At 39.9% G+C, this 17,674-nt stretch overlaps 2 protein-coding genes across 2 annotated transcripts in view; both read left to right on the forward strand.

Annotated features, from left to right (window-relative positions):
* Nucleotides 1–17,674, forward strand: part of LOC131068766 (probable protein phosphatase 2C 11) — a 146,100-nt gene that overhangs the window by 65,826 nt on the left and 62,600 nt on the right. The window lies entirely within an intron of this gene.
* Nucleotides 13,642–15,187, forward strand: LOC131068773 (uncharacterized). The gene is made up of 3 exons (XM_058004036.2): nucleotides 13,642–14,152; nucleotides 14,286–14,358; nucleotides 14,461–15,187. The coding sequence occupies exons 1-3, from the start codon at nucleotides 13,847–13,849 to the stop codon at nucleotides 14,988–14,990; spliced, it is 909 nt and encodes a 302-aa protein (XP_057860019.2). The 5' UTR covers nucleotides 13,642–13,846; the 3' UTR covers nucleotides 14,991–15,187.

The following is a 17,674-nucleotide window of genomic DNA, read 5'->3' on the forward strand; positions in this document are numbered from 1 at the left end:
ATTTTTTCTTGTTATTTTTCCCAAATGATTCATTGTCATTTTTTTTGTTGATTTTCCATAAAACCCTGGTGATTTTTATTTTTTTTTCATGTTAAATCAGCAATGGCAAGTTCAACTCCAAGGGAAACCCCAAGGTCAGGAAGACAAAGAGATAAAGCATGGAAATATGGGATTCCAGGAAGCAAAAAGGGGGAGGTCACTTGCACTGAATGTACAAAATGGATGACAGATGGAATCAATAGATTAAAATACCACCTTGCACAAATACCTGGATATGGTGTGGAGGCATGTCCCAAATCAACTCTTGAGATTATTAGAGAGATGAAGGCCATTCTTGCTGAGAATGATATGCAAAAGGAAGAAAGGCAAAAAACAATAGAAGCCATGGCAGCTGCGATGAATCCCACATTGTCCACTTTGGGTCCCATTGGTCACACTCATGGTCGTCAGTCACTTTCATCTTTTGGTGACAATGAGGGTGAGGCTAGTGGCACTCCTGTTAGATCAGACCCTAATTTTTTTGTACCACGCAATGTTCCAGGTGCACGACCTTCACTTGAAGGTACAAGATGGAATAGAGAGAAGCGTGAACAAGCAAGGATAGCAGCTTCAAACTTTTGGTTTTACAATAATCTATCTTTCAATGTAGAAAACAATGTGTATTGAGAAGGTTTGGTTAATGCATTAACAGTTGTGGGTAAGGGGTTTAAGGTCCCAACCGGTCATGACTTCAGTGGGCCATTGCTAGAGAAAGCTGTAAAAAATACACAAGTTGTGGTTGATGATCGAAAAAGGTGTTGGAAGAGAAAAGGATGCAGCATTTTATTTGATGGATGGATAGATGGACGGAATAGGACTTTTCTCAACTTCTTAGTGGCTTCAAATGGTGCAATGGTATTCCTAAAGTCTATTGATGCCTCAAATGAAATAAAAAATGCAGAGACTTTGTGTAATCTGTTGGATGGGGTGGTTCAGGAAGTTGCAGTTGAGAATGTTGTCCAAATTATCACGGAAAACGCAGCTGCATATGTATCTGTAGGTAGAATGCTTATGGAGAGGCATCCTACGATTACATGGAGTCCTTGTGCTGCACATTGCTTGGACTTGATGCTAGAGGACATTGGGAAGATTGGATGGGTGAAAAAGGTGGTTGACGATGCAAGAAGTGTCACCAAATTCATCTACAACCATACTTGGGTGCTTTCTTTGATGAGAAAACACACAAATGGCAAGGACCTTGTGCGACTTGGAGTGACAGGATTTGCTAGCCACTTCAGTACTTTGCAGAGCATTCTTAGTGCCATTCCTCATCTTAAGCAGATGTTTGTGTTTGATGCTTGGTTGGGGTCTACATACTCCAAAAGACCTGAAGCAGAGAAGATTGTGAGCATTGTTTTTGATGAAGGGTTCACCAAAAGTGGAGAGGAGTTGACTGCGGTAAGTAACAAACACAAAAGTAAACTCTATACAATCTTGTCTATTTGCTGATTTTATTTTTTAGGGGTTAATTCTGTACCAATTTAAAATTTGTTTTCATTTTTTAGGTGACAGAACCTTTGGTAAGGGTTCTTCGTATGGTGGATTGAGAGGGCATGCCAATGGGTTTCATTTATGAGGCCATGGATAGGGCCAAAGAGGCCATTTCACATTACTATTATGGAAATACAAGAAAATGTGAAATCCTTTGGCGCATCATTGATCGTATGTGGACAAACCAACTCCACCAATTGATACATGCCTTCGCCTACTTTTTGAACCCGAAATTCTACTTCTCTGATTCATTTAGGGCTGATGAGGAGGTCATGGCAGGTGTATTGCATGCATTGATAACATGGCACCTGATCCTGAGTTGAGAGACAAGGTTCTTGATGAGTTGGAGGCGAGATTTGACATTTGCAATTGCTCTATCTTTATTTATGAATTCGGAAATGTTCATTATTGAATTTGAGTTTGACACTTTGACTATCTATTTATGAATTTGGAAATGTTCATTGTTCAAGATCTACAAGAGTGTAGAGGGGAGACTCTTCTCATCACAACTAGCAATTGATAGGAGAGAAAAACAAGAACTAGGTAAAAAATTTAGTAACTTAGTTCAATACTGCAAGAAAAAACTACAAACTTGATTGTTACATTTTTTTCTCAATTCTAATATATCTAAATGTTTTTTGTAGATTTATGGTGGGAGAATTATGGTGTTGGCATGCCTAATCTTCAAAAGATAGCCGTCCGTGTTTTGTCTCAGCCATGCAGTGCTTCTGGGTGTGAACGAAATTGGATTGTATTTGACAGCATTCACACAAAGAAGAGAAATAGATGGACACAAAAACGGCTCAATGATCTAGTCTTCGCTCGGTACAACCTTCGCCTTCGAGTTAGACAGGTGGAGGGTGTTTCACATGAGGCCATTCATTTGGATGAAATTGATGATGAAGATGAGGACGAAGATGAGGACGAGGATGAGGACTTTGACTTTGAAGAAGAATCATCTCACCATTTAGAAACTACAACATCCACTGCTACTACTTCTAGCTCAAGACGTGAAAAATTGAGCTATATTAGAAAAAATACAAAGAGGAAGACGTAGTCTTCTCTTTGGTTTGTTCATTGTTGTTTTTCACATTTGGAGTTGGACATATCATTATATGTAATTTTGTGAACATTTATAAACTTATGCTGCTATAATACATTTTAGAGTTGAAACTATGAGTATGAATGATGAAATTTCAAATATTGCGTGTTTGTAGATCATATAACATGTGTAATGTTTCAATTATGGCTCTTATGTTCTCTAAATGCATTAATTTCTTTATGTTTTTTTGTTGTAAAAATACGGTTTTTTTTGCCGAATCCTTGCCGAGTTTTTCGCGAGTCTTTCACAAGTCCAAGTCTGAGTCCAAATATTTGATTTGCCGAGTCCGTGGCAAGTCCGAGTTTGAAAACTTTGATTCTAACAATGCCCACTCACCCCATCCCACCCCAGCCAACCCCCCTTTAAGGTTTACATTCCACACAACAAAGCATACTAAGAATAGGAAAAATACATATTCTTGAGAAGATTTTTCTTTGAAGGAACAAATATTGAATTAGGTGGAACTCCATCAAGCTGCCTCGTGACCCTTGTAAGGCTGTAGTTCTGAGCTGAATTCTCGAGTTCTCAGACTTCCAAAATCCAAACTCCCAAATCATGGACATCGAATTATGGAAAACAATCCATATTGAGTTTCATCAAATCCTTTACACGTCTTTAAAAATTCAAACTTCACAAAATATGTATTCTTCGAATTCATCATCATTAAAAAAGAAAGCAAAAATGCTTCTCATGCAAAGCATCATCTCAATGTGAGAAGCTAACTTGAGATGATTGAACTTCCTTTAACCTCCAGTGCACCAACCTCTAGTTTGATCTTGTTACACTTTATCCTTTCGATGTCACATTAATCAATCTGATAATACAAGCATGTGAGTTTTTGAAGGCCCCCTCATGTGTGACAAAGATGGCTCTGGAAGCACAAGCAATGTTTGACATATGTTTGGCCATGAGAAAATAAAATTTACAAGTTTCAAACCACATGCATCTATAAAGCAACCAAACTTCCTACCAAATCCCTTATTACAAAGCAACCAAACTTCCCACCAAATCCCTTGTTAGTCCAATATTACTCAAAGTCTACTCCTCACAACTTCAAAAATTCTTTATTGCACCATTTACAAAACAAACATGTACTTGAGAGTTTTGAAACCTTAAAACTTCACATTAAAAAGTTGTTGTTAGAATCCCTTATAATCAACTCTTCCATGTATCAAACTTATTTCACTCTTATCATTTCTAGTATAATCAAGACTATTAAATATCCAAACTCCTAAAATAGGACTACAATTGTTTTACTAAAAAAAGCATACTGTCGTTTAATTTCCATATGTATGGCAGCACTCCATTTTAATAATGAACTGATTCATGAGCAAAATCTTAAATAAATTGGTGCAATTTGTGTTCTTTTGTATTGTGTAAGCATTCTAAATGAGGAACTCCTTGTATATAGCACTTGGAACCATGAAGTCATGGTATTTGTGTTCACAAATCCTCTCACGGCTTCAAATTTGTAACATTCCAAAATGTTTTGTTTGGTCCAAACCTTAAACCGTCAAAACAAAACTTCCAGATTATGGTGGGTGTTATTCCAAGGGTGCAAGTGACCATGGCATAGAGAAAACCAAAAACAATATAGAGGAAGAGCACGTTGTAGGTGAGTGGGAAGAGATTAAATACAATGCCACTAAAATTTCATCAAGTAAACACTTAAAAAAAATGATCTTAAACTCATTCTCTTTTCCCATATTAGATGTAGCTTTGCATATGTCTCTATGATACTTGGAGATATTTAATGCAGCCTCCAAACCGCTTGCAACGGATGCACCAGATTTTTGGCATCAAATTATATTCAAATGCCTAGGCAAAGGAATTTTGCAACACTCCAACTATACACATAGGCACATGAATACATTGGGCTTCACCTCTGCAAGAATTCTCATGACTTCTTATTGCAAATGCCTTCCATTCACTGCATAGGTACAAAAACTACTTACACTCTGATACCAAATTGCTAGAGAAAACTAGAGATCATCTACATTTTACTTTGCACAGTAAAAGGAAACTCAAACAATAATAATAAAATAATTGAATTTGAGAGATAATCTTATATCATACCAAGATGACTTTTATTAAGCCTTCTCAACATGTAACTATCCAAACTACATCAATGAAAGTAACTTCCAACTAACTATAAACTAACATAAGTCACTAAGATGACTTAATTAATGTAAAACTTAATATTCTAACAAAAACAAGTGTGCAAAAGGTTGAAGCCAAGAGAAGAGTTGAGGCTTCCTACATGGCTGAGAGTAGAATAAAAGCAACGGAATATCCAAACCAAAACTCCCCAGGAAGAAGATTCCAAGTGCTAGGTTAGCATCAAAATAAAACCATCGTAAGCCCTAGTAGAGAAAAGCAAAAGTTGCCCAATTTTACAAGAAATGGATTAGAGGATCTTGTATGGCATTGTAAAACTTGTGAAATAATCTAGGCAACAAGTGGGAAAGATGATAAAGCAATTTGGTCATGATCTTATCCAACCACGTTGCAAGGTATAGTGATTGGTTGGTATACAAAAATTTACCAAGCCTCCATAAATACATGGGAGAGATTAAAGAAGGTTTTGAAAGAAAAGTTTAAATTTCTTTGCGATGATAATGAAATAGTAGCAAAAATTTACAATATAAAACAAGGTAAAAACAAAAATGTATGAGCTTTAATTGTATACTTAAAGAATTGCTAATAAAATTGGAAATAGAATCGGCTAACAATATTGAAAAGAAGTGGCTCATTGAAGGTAATATGACCCTCATCTTATATTAAAGCCTACAATTGGGCAATGGACATTGAAAATGAAGATAAAATGTCATAGTGCAGTAAAAGAAAAATAGAGGAAGATAGAAGTTCAAATGACAATAGTGACAATAAATCGGGAATGGTACAAGCCCTCTGGAGGGACATGCTTCAAATGATGAAAGAAATGAAGGCAAAGAAAGAAAGCAACAAAGAAAATAACGAATCATGGTGTACTAAGTGCAAAATTGAGAGGCACGCAAAAAGTAACTATCCTAAACAGATGTTTTGTGAGATTTATCATGTTATGGGTCATTCAATAAAGGAATGCCCATACAATTTGAAGACTAGGAGTACACAAGTACTCTTTAGTAGGGAGAGAAATCCACTCCATTGAAGCCGCAAAATGCATCTCTAGGCGGTTATCAAAATCAAAGAAGAGGTCAAAGTCAAATAAAGTTCGACTCCAAAGGACATTTGATCATACAATGTTGACAATGTAATGAATGGGGACATTCTGTGAGAGACTGCCAAAACAAGCAAGACAAAGTACAATTATTGTGCAAATGGTGAAGACTAGGAGACCATGAAGACACTGGATGTCCAAAGAAAAAGGCTAGCATCAACCTAATTGATGTTGATAGGAAAAATGAAGCAATGGCCATTACTCGTGCCCAAGCAAAGAAAGCTATGTACTCGAACCCACATATAGAAAAAGAAATGCTTTGTGAAGCAAGGGTCGAAGTTGAGAATGCTATGGATGATGAATGCCACCACTCAAATGCAAGCACAAGTATGATAACAAATCAATTACAATCCAAGCAAAATATGACAAGGAAAGTACTTCAAACTACCATACTAGTTAAAGTAGTGGATGTATTACAAAGTATTCCTAAACTTGGAAATGCTATTGTATCGAGGGAGAATGAAATGGTGCATGCTACGGCCCAATTGGAATCTAGTGAGAATGAAGATCTAATAATTGAACCTTCACTATCGGGCAACAAAGTCATTGATCCAATGTTATTAACAGTTAACAAAAAAAATAAAATAGTGGTGAATGTGGAAATCCTTTGAAGAAATCTCACTAATATGATTGTTGATGGTGGGTTTGGCATGAACATACTTCTAGAAGACACTTGGAGAGTCCTCAGCAAGCTGACCATTTTGAAAGATCCCTGATGGATCCCTTGCTGATCTGCTGTAGTTTTTTTAATTATTTTAATTGAATTTCCTGTTTATTACCATATTCTTCTAGAAATAGACAGAAGTTGCAGAAGGTTGAGTTCTTTTTATGTTTTGATAGTTTTTAGCAAGTAATAATTGAAGAACAAGTACATGAAAAGAGTACTGGAAATAAATGTTCATACATAGCCAAATTAGAATCGTACCAAGCAGATTTCTGATTATTTAAATCAAATAATTATCCAGATAGTGATTCCAAACAATTCCAGGAAGATTACAATATGCAATGAGTCCAACCTGGATGAAGAGTGAATACTGTAATCAAGAAGGAGGCTGCAGCAAACATCCAAGCTCTTACATAGCTCCACGTGGGAAGAGAAACGGTTGCAAAGTATGGCCGTACGGCTGTTAGGTGACGCCAAGCTGGAAACCCCAATCTCCACGCTGAACCCTAACTCTATCCATTGAATCCTCTAGAAAAGATGTTGTACCAACTCTAAGGGACTGAAAACTGAATGCAAGAACCAAATAACCACTGTGCTGGGGGCTACGTCCCAGACAAGCAAGACCCTGGAGTTTTCGTCGCAGATGTTGAATTGCTCTCTAGAGCAAATTCTCCAAATCAAAGATGAAAATGTGTAAAAGATACATCATAATTAGGTTACCATCTCCTTATAACTCCTCCCCTCTAGCTCGAACCCTAAAAGTGTATGAAAAGTGCGCTTAGGCTTATAAAGTCTTATTTCTCATTTTTAGTCGCCAAGTATAGAGAAAATGCCACTTTTTAAATATAAAAGAATTCCGTTCATCAAAAGGGTCCCTGACAAATGGGAAACATTTAGAAAAGTTCAAGACCTTTCCAACGAGCTATAACACATGGGCTTATGCATCCAGATGAAGCCAAAAACCCCTTATTACTCCAAAATGGCTATAAACATAGCCTTATTTAATTAATTAAACGCAACTTAGGAAATATTTAAATATATTAAAAATATAACCCAAATAGCTGTAGAAGGCTCAAATGACTCCAAAAGCCTGAAATGGAACCTGCCACTTGTCTGTGACTGAAGTCGGAAATCATGGATCCACTGGCAATCTTATCCCTAAAATCTAGGGATGCTCCTAGAAACTAGGAAACATACCCAAATCTTCTGAAACTGAAACCAAGGAATAGTATCATGGAAACCCAACCCTGGATACTATCATAACCTCCTAAATAGTAGGAATAGCCTCCACAAATGTAGGAACTGCTCCAAACTGGTCTACTACTGCTAGAACACCAAATCCCAAACACTGAATATCCTCACTGAGTCTCTATCCACCACTGTCAGCCTACAAGACCCCATAATAAGCTGACTCACATGGCTCTGCTAGACAGAGCTAAAGAGTGGACATGACAGTCCTCCCCTCTCGGAGATGGTTTCCCACAAGCAACTGCAACGCTGGATGTTGCAAAATAGACTCACCCTCCCAAGTGGCATCCTCTATGGGAAGATCTCTCCAACGTACCGAATACTCCCGAATCACCCTGCTTCTCAGCCGTCGTTCCCTCACCTCAAGAATCTCTTCAGGAACCAAAGTCAATTTACCTTCCTCATCCATGGGAGGCAAATCAGGTGATATTGTAATATGTTGTCCAAGGGCCTTTTTCAAGCATGATACGTGAAACACATTATGAATTTTACTGCCAGGTGGTAACTCAACCTCATAAGCAACCTCTCCAACGCGCCTGAGAACTCTATATGGCCCATAAAAACGAGGTTTGAGCTTCTCAGCTCCCCCCCCTTTAAGGGTGCTCTGTCGGTATGGCTGTAAGCGTAGGAAAACCATCTCACCCACCTCAAATGCCCTCTCAGTCCTATGCCGATCAGCGTACATCTTTTGCTGGTTCTGAGCATGCTGTAAGTTCTCCCTGAGAGATCTCATGAAGTCCTGGTTCTCCTGTAACCAATCCTGAGCCAAAGGAACTGTACTGTCACTCAAAGCCAAATCAATGAAGGATAATGCCTCGTAACCATAAAGAGCTCTGAAAGGAGTCATATCTATGGACATGTGGTGCGTAGTATTGTAACAATACTCGCCCAAATACAACCAGCGTACCCATGCCTTATGCTGCCCCGACATGTAGCTGCGCAAATATCCCTCAATCCACTTATTGACTATCTCGGTATGTCCATCTGTTTGAGGGTGGTAACTAGTACTAGGTGTCAACTCTATGCCTGTTAGTCTGAAAAGTTCCCGCCAAAAGGAACTCATGAATCTACTATCCCTGTCACTCACTATGGTCTTCGGAAGACCATGGAGTCTAAATACCTCTCTGAAAAATAGCTCAGCCACCTGAGATGCTGAGAAATCAACTGCAATGGGAAAGAAGTGGGCATATTTTGTTAATCTATCTACTACAACATAGATACAATCTTTCCCCTGAACTCGAGGAAGACCTGTAATGAAATCCATAGAAATCGCTGTCCACTTCTGTTCCAATATAGGCAAGGGTTGTAACAAGCCAGCAGGGTAGGTATGCTCCAACTTGTTCTGCTGACAAGTCATACACTCACGGACATGATGCAAAACGTCATCTTTGAGACCCTTCCACGAGAATCTCTCTCGGACCGCTCGGTAAGTCTTACCATACCCTGGATGTCCTACTGTGGGAGTATCATGAAAAGCATGCAAAATTTGTTCCTTCAACTGTGAACCAGGAACAAGATAAACCCTACCCTTGTAGTAGATAATGTCATCTACCACACTGTATCTATCATCCACTACCAATCCATCCATGACCTCACAAGCATGCTGATTTTTGGAATACTCAACTAAAAGTTGAGCCTTCCAATCTGCTGAAATCTCGCTCAATGAACATAGGGCAGCAAGTGAGGGTTTTCTAGAAAGTGCATCAGCCACAGTATTATTCTTCCCCTTTATGTATTCGATATCAAAATCATAAGCCTGAATCTTGCTCACCCATTTTTGTTCTCGATCATTGAGCTCTATCTGATCTAGGAAATGTTTTAGACTATTGTGGTCTGTTCTTACCACGAATTTGCTGCCAACAAGATACTGTCTAAATTTGGCTAAGGCTTGCATAATAGCCAACATTTCCTTATCATAGGTGGAGTACAACCTCTCATTATCTCATAGCTTCCTACTCTCATAGGCAATGGGGTGTCTGTTCTGCATCAAAACGGCTCCTATGCCCAAACCTGAAGCATCACACTCCAGAAGAAATGGCTGCGAGAAGTAAGGGAGTGCCAAAACTGGGCAAGTGCTCATAACCTCCTTGAGTCTGTCAAAGACCCCCTGTGCCTGTTCTGTCCATCTGAATGCCCCTTTCTTTGTGAGGTCTGTCAAGGGTGCTGCCAACTGAGAGAAACCCCTCACAAATCTCATGTAATAAGCACATAGGCCAAGGAACCCACGTAACTCAGTAATGTTCCGAGGGCGGGGCCAATCCCGAATCGTCTGAATCTTCTCCTCATGCACCTTCACTCCATCAGCATTGATCACATGACCCAAATATAAGACCTCTCTAAGTCCAAACTCACATTTGGACAACTTAGCAAATAGAGACTGGCTCTCCATAATGCTAAGTACCTTCTCAACATGTCTGATATGGTCCTCCCAAGTGCGACTGTAAATCAAAATGTCATCAAAGAACACTAGAACCGACTTCCTCAACTGCTTGTTGAAGATATGGTTCATACAAGACTAGAAAGTGGCCGGTGCATTGGTGAGGCCAAAAGGCATTACCGGGAACTCATAGTGCCCATAGTGACAACGGAAGGTAGTCTTGTGTACATCCTCTGCTCGTACACATATCTGATGGTAACCTGAATGAAGATCAATCTTAGAGAAGTAGATAGCTCCATGAAGCTCATCCAACAACTCATCAATGCGTGGAATAGGGTATTTGTTCTTGATTGTCTTCTTGTTCAAGGCCCCGTAATCTATAAACATTCGCAGAGTCCCATCCTTCTTCTTAACAAGCACTACAGAAGAAGCAAAGGGGCTAGAGCTCGGGCGAATGAAACCCATGTCCAACAACTCGTGAATAGTCTTCTCAATCTCATCCTTGTAGGCTCTAGGATAACGATACGGAGTGGTAATCACTAGCTTAGCTCCATCCTCCATCTCTATCCCATGCTCAAACCCTCTATCTGGAGGTACACCAGGAGGTATGTCACCAAAGACTCTCCCATGACGGTCCATCACCGACTGAATATCAACATGAAATTCCCTGCTATCCTGAGGTGTAGGTGTTTTGGACTTCACAAAACAATGTGTAGCCCACGTCACATCATTATGTCTAATAATAATCTCCATCCTACGAGAAGACACCTCTTTAGGTCCACCGTCTGAAGCTGCCCTCAAGATAGTCTTCTTCCCTCCAGAAAGGAACTCTAATTGTATACGATGGTGATCAATAATGTATCGCCCAATACCTTGTAACCATTGCATGCCCAAAACCACATCATAATCCTCCAACGGAAGCACATAAAAGTCATCTGTCAGAGTATAATCCCCCATCTGAATACTAAGTTGTGGAATCCGTTTAGTACAACCCAAAATTGCACCATTTGCAACCTTAACTCCCCCCAAACTCCTCAAACTGTAATCCACGCCTATCAACTAGCTTATGATCAATAAAATTGTGCGTGGCACCTGTGTCTACCAAACTCATAACCCGCTGACCCCTAAGTGTACCTTTCAATCGAAAGGCGTGAAACCTAAGATAACTGGAAAGGGTAGCAATAGTCACTTTGGCTGACGCCAAAGGCTCAGGGGTGTCTATCTCCAACTGTGGTTGCTCCTGTTCAACCTCCTCTGTACAATCCTTAGTATCAGTGTCAGGTACCTCCTCATCTCCCAACTCAGATGTCACCTCAATCAAATGAACCTTGCCCTTGCCCATACAACGGTGCCCGGGCTCCCAAGGCTCTTTGCATGAGAAGCATAGTTTCCTCCTTAGATCATTCTGTGTCTCCTGGTCCATCCTGGGAGGTCTAGCTGTCTGTCCATCTCTAAACTGAGAGGTATTGGCCTTCTAAGAAGGTCGTGAATCCTTGAACGGCTTCTTATCTGTCTGATAAGAAGTAGGAATGGTGTACAGTCTCAATGTCACATCTATGGCATCCTTAAGAGTGGCCGGCTTGAAAGCACGTACCCATCCCTTAAGCCTGTCCTGTAGTCCCTCAATGAATAGCATCACATTGCGCCTCTGGGGCATATCAGGTACCATAGTTTTAAAACTCTTTGACTCGCCACGGACTCGCGAGTCCTTTGGCGAGCCGAGTCGACTCGCCTAGGACTCACGTGGCGAGTCCAGGCGAGTCCCTGCGAAAGACTCGCGAGTCTTTCGCAAAGACTCGTGCGAGTCTTTCACTCGGACTCGCGAGTCTTTCACAGGGACTCGCGGGCCCAGAAAAAACGCGCCCGTGGGGCTTAAAACCAATTTTTTTTTCATTTTTTGACTTCAATTTGGGTTTTTTTTGGCTGGAGCAGGTTAGAAGGGTTTGGAGGAGTAGAGGGAAGAAGGAAAAATCAGCAAGAGAGATCTAGGTAAGGATTTTTCTCCTCCTTTTTTTTTTTCATTTGAATCATTTCATTGTTTTGAAACTGAAAAAAATCTTGAAAAACAAGGGGATATGCTGCCAAATTTTTTTCTATTTTCTTTCCTAAGTTATTTCCTCTTTTTTTTTTCTTGTTTTTGAATGCTATTTTTCCCAAATGATTCATTGTCATTTTTTTTGTTGATTTTCCATAAAACCTTGCTGATTTTTTTTTTTTCATGTTAAATCAGCAATGGCAAGTTCAACTCCAAGGGCAACCCCAAGGTCAGGAAGACAAAGAGATAAAGCTTGGAAATATGGGATTGCAGGAAGCAAAAAAGGGGAGGTCACTTGCACCGAATGGACAAGATGGATGACTGGTGGAATCAATAGATTAAAATACCACCTTGCACAAATACCTGGATATGGTGTGGAGGCATGCCCCAAATCAACTCCTGAAATTATTAGAGAGATGAAGGCCATTCTTGCTGAGAATGATATGCATAAGAAAGAAAGGCAAAAAACAAGAGAAGCCATAGCAGCTGCAATGAATCCCACATTGTCCACTTCGGGTCCCATTGGTCATAGTCGGGGTCGTCAGTCACTTTCATCTTTTGGTGACAATGAGGGTGAGGCTAGTGGCACTCCTGTTAGATCAGACCCTAATTTTTTTGTACCACGCAATGTTCCAGGTGCACAACCTTCACTTGAAGGTACAGGATGGAATAAAGAGAAGCATGAACAAGCACGGATAGCAGCTTCAAACTTTTGGTTTTACAATAATCTATCTTTCAATGTAGCAAACAATGTGTATTGGGAAAGTTTTGTTAATGCATGTACAGTGGCGGGTAAGGGGTTTAAGGCCCCAACAGGTCATGACTTCAGTGGGCCATTGCTAGAGAAAGCTGTGAAAAATACAGAAGGTGTGGTTGATGATCAGAAAAGGTATTGGAAGAGAAAAGGATGCAGCATTTTATCTGATGGATGGACAGATGGACGGAATAGGACTCTTCTTGACTTCTTGGTGGCTTCAAATGGTGCAATGGTATTCATAAAGTCTGTTGATGCCTCAAATGAAATAAAAAATGCAGAGACTTTGTGTAATTTGTTGGATGGTGTGGTTCGGGAAGTTGGAGTTGAGAATGTTGTCCAAATTATCACGGACAACGCAGCTGCATATGTATCTGCAGGTAGAATGCTTATGCAGAGGCATCCTTCGATTACATGGAGTCCTTGTGCTGCACATTGCTTGGACTTGGTGTTAGAGGACATTGGGAAGATTGGATGGGTGAAGAAGGTGGTTGAAGATGCAAAAAGTGTCACCAAATTCATCTACAACCATACTTGGGTGCTTGCTTTGATGAGAAAATACACAAATGGCAAGGACCTTGTGCGACCTGGAGTGACACGATTTGCTAGCCACTTCATCACTTTGCAGAGCATTCTTAGTGCCATTCCTCATCTTAAGCAGATGTTTGTGTCAGATGCTTGGTTGGGGTTTGCATACTCCAAAAGACCTGAAGCAGAGAAGATTGTGACCATTGTTTTTGATGATGGGTTCAATAAAAGTGGAGAGGAGTTGACTGCAGTAAGTAACAAACACAAAAGTAAAGTTTATACAATCTTGTCTATTTGCTGATTTTATTTTTTAGGGGTTGATTTTGTATTAATTTAAAATTTGTTTTAATTTTTTTAGGTGACAGAACCTTTGGTGAGGGTTCTTCGTATGGTGGATGGAGAGGGCATGCCAATGGGTTTCATTTATGAGGCCATGGATAGGGCCAAAGAGGCCATTTCACATTACTATCGTGGAAATGCAAGAAAATGTGAAATCTTTTGGCGCATCATTGATCGTAGGTGGACAAACCAACTCCACCAACTGATACATGCCTTCGCCTACTTTTTGAACCCGAAATTCTACTTCTCTGATTCATTTAGGGCTGATGAGGAGGTCATGGCAGGTGTTATTACATGCATTGATAAGATGACACCTGATCCTGAGTTGAGAGACAAGGTTCTTGATGAGTTGGAGGTGAGATTTGACATTTGCAATTGCTCTATCTTTATTTATGAATTCGGAAATGTTCATTATTGAATTTGAGTTTGACACTTTGACTATCTAGTATCTATTTCTGAATTTGGAAATGTTCATTCCATTGTTCAAGATCTACAAAAGTGCAGAGGGGAGACTCTTCTCATCACAACTAGCAATTGATAGGAGAGGAAAACAACAACCAGGTAAAACATTTAGTAACTTAGTTCAACAGTGCAAGAAAAAACCTACAAACTTGATTGTTACATTTTTTTCTCAATTCTAATATTTCTAAATGTTTTTTGTAGATTTATGGTGGGAGAATTATGGTGCCGGCACGCCTAATCTTCAAAAGATAGCTATCCGTGTTTTGTCTCAGCCATGCAGTGCTTCTGGGTGTGAACGAAATTGGAGTGTCTTTGAAAGCATTCACACAAAGAAGAGAAATAGATTGTCACAAAAGCGGCTCAATGATCTAGTATTTGTTCGGTACAACCTTCGCCTTCGAGTTAGACAGGTGGAGGGTGTTTCACATGAGGCCATTGACTTGGATGAAATTGATCCATATGGTGATTGGACCATGAATGAACAAAATGATGGTGATGATGTCCTCCTTACCGAAGAAGAAATTGCAGAAATAGAGAGAGGAGCAGCACAAGATGCAGAAGGAGCAAGATTGGATGAAGATGAGGACGAAGATGAGGATGATGATGAGGACTATGACTTTGAAGAAGACTCATCTCACCATTTAGATACCACAACACCCACTGCTACTACTTCTAGCTCAAGGCCTGAAAAATTGAGCTATATTAGGAAAAATACAAAGAGGAAGATGTAGTCTTCTCTTTGGTTTGTTCATTCACATTGCTGTTTTTCACATTTGCAGTTGGACTTGGACATATCATTATATGTAATTTTGTGAACATTTATATACTTATGCTGCCATTATAGTATTATACATTTTAGAGTTGAAACTTGAAACTTGAATATGCTGCCATGAATGATGAAATTTCAAATATTGCGTGTTTGTACTTTGTAGATCATATGACATGTGTAATGTTTCAATTATGGCATTTATGTTCTCTAAATGCATTAATTTCTTTATGTTTTTTTGTAAAACTACGGTTTGTTTTTTTGCCGAGTCTTTGCCGAGTCTTTCGCGAGTCTTTCACGAGTCCGAGTCCGAGTCCAAAATTTTGGTTTGCCGAGTCCGAGGCGAGTCCGAGATTTTCAACTATGTCAGGTACCATAACTGCAATACGCTTGAACTCATTAATATACGCCTCTGCATGCCCAATCTGTCTTAGATGTGCTAGCTCCCTGTAATAGAGCTTTGTGTCCTTACGGTCAAATCTAGAAATGAGACGCTTAGTGAACTTTGCATAGGAGTGGACCATGGCATGGTCCTGGGTGACCAATCTGTGGTGCCACCAGTCATAGGCAACCCCATCTAAATGTAAGACAGCAAACTGAATAGCATCACTCTCAGGCATGGGTCTCAGTGATAGATATATATCCAGCTTGTGCACCCATGCTCATGCACTCGTACCACTAGTCCCATCATATGTAGCCAATGTGATCTTCCCAGTAGCTCTACTGAGGTCATAGTTCTGCTGTTGAGGCCTATAGCCCCGGTCTCCTCTGAACTTGGCGTTATCTCTATGCTGTGCACAATATTGTGGAAAAGGAAAAACATCCCTAACCTCTGGGGGTAGGGCTCTCCACTCAGCTGTAGCCGTCCTGACTGAATCCTGAAAATCCAGCTCTAGTGGCTCTACCTGTATCGGCTGCTCACCTGGTATAAATCGAGGAAGTAATGGTCTATCCCTAACTAGTGTATGATGTCTCTCACGCTTAGGGGAATGATGAGAGCTCCCAGTTGACGTATGAGATCCCTGACTATGTTGGCTTCCAGCCACAGATACTGATCTACTCCGTCTACCTCTGTGTTTGTACACTTCCAACCGCTCCAGGGTAACTTGTATCCTGTCTAAGGTCTGAACAATCCTAGGCTGGGTAGTGATGAGAGTCCTCATCATCTCTCTCTCTTGTCTGTCTTCCTTAGCCTGATTTACTCCGGCACCCACCTGTTCATCTGCCATGATAGGTTCCTGTTCTCTCCTACTCTCACGCTCGTACTAAGCTCTTCTGCGGGTATAGTATCTGTATAAGTCACTTCTTCTCGGATGCATAGAAGAAAAATAAAACTTAGCCCCACAGGCTGGTAGGCAAATATCTCTGATACCACTGAAAGATCCCTGATGGATCCCTTCGCTGATCTGCTGTAGTTTTTTTAATTATTTTAATTGAATTTCCTGTTTATTACTATATTCTTCCAAAAATAGACAGAAGTTGCAGAAGGTTGAGTTCTTTTTATGTTTTGATAGTTTTTAGCAAGTAATAATTGAAGAACAAGTACATGAAAAGAGTACTGGAAATAAATGTTCATACACAGCCAAATTAGAATCGTACCAAGCAGATTTCTGATTATTTAAATCAAATAATTATCCAGATAGTGATTCCAAACAATTCCAGGAAGATTACAATATGCAATGAGTCCAACCTGGATGAAGAGTGAATACTGTAATCAAGAAGGAGGCTGCGGCAAACATCCAAGCTCTTACATAGCTCCACGTGGGAAGAGAAATGGTTGCAAAGTATGGCCGTACGGCTGTTAGGTGACGCCAAGCTGGAAACCCCAATCTCCACGCTAAACCCTAACTCTGTCCATTGAATCCTCCAGAAAAGATGTTGTACCAACTCTAAGGCATTGAAAACTGAATGCAAGAACCAAATAACCACTGTGCTGGGGGCTACGTCCCAGACAAGGAAGACCCTGGGGTTTTCGTCGCAGATGTTGAATTGCTCTATAGAGCAAATTCTCCAAATCAAAGATGAAAATGTGTAAAAGATACATCATAATTAGGTTACCATCTCCTTATAACTCCTCCCCTCTAGCTCTAACCCTAAAAGTGTATGAAAAGTGCGCTTAGGCTTATAAAGTCTTATTTCTCATTTTTAGTCGCCAAGTATAGAGAAAACGCCACTTTTTAAATATAAAAGAATTCCGTTCATCAAAAGGGTCCCTGACAAATGGGAAACATTTAGAAAAGTTCAAGACCTTTCCAACGAGCTATAACACATGGGCATATGCATCCAGATGAAGCCAAAAACCCCTTATTACTCCAAAATGGCTATAAACATAGCCTTATTTAATTAATTAAACGCTAACTTAGGAAATTCCTAAATATATTAAAAATATAACTCAAATAGCTGTAGAAGGCTCAAATGACTCCAAAAGCCTGAAACAGAACCTGCCACTTGTCTGTGACTGAAGTCGGAAATCATGGATCCATTGGCAATCTTATCCCTAAAATCTAGGGATGCTCCTAGAAACTAGGAAACATACCCAAATCTTCTGAAACTGAAACCAAGGAATAGTATCATGGAAACCCAACCCTGGATACTGTCATAACCTCCTAAATAGTAGGAATAGCCTCCACAAATGTAGGAACTGCTCTA

This window comes from Cryptomeria japonica, chromosome 11, assembly GCF_030272615.1.
Source record: "Cryptomeria japonica chromosome 11, Sugi_1.0, whole genome shotgun sequence".
NCBI lineage: Eukaryota > Viridiplantae > Streptophyta > Pinopsida > Cupressales > Cupressaceae > Cryptomeria > Cryptomeria japonica.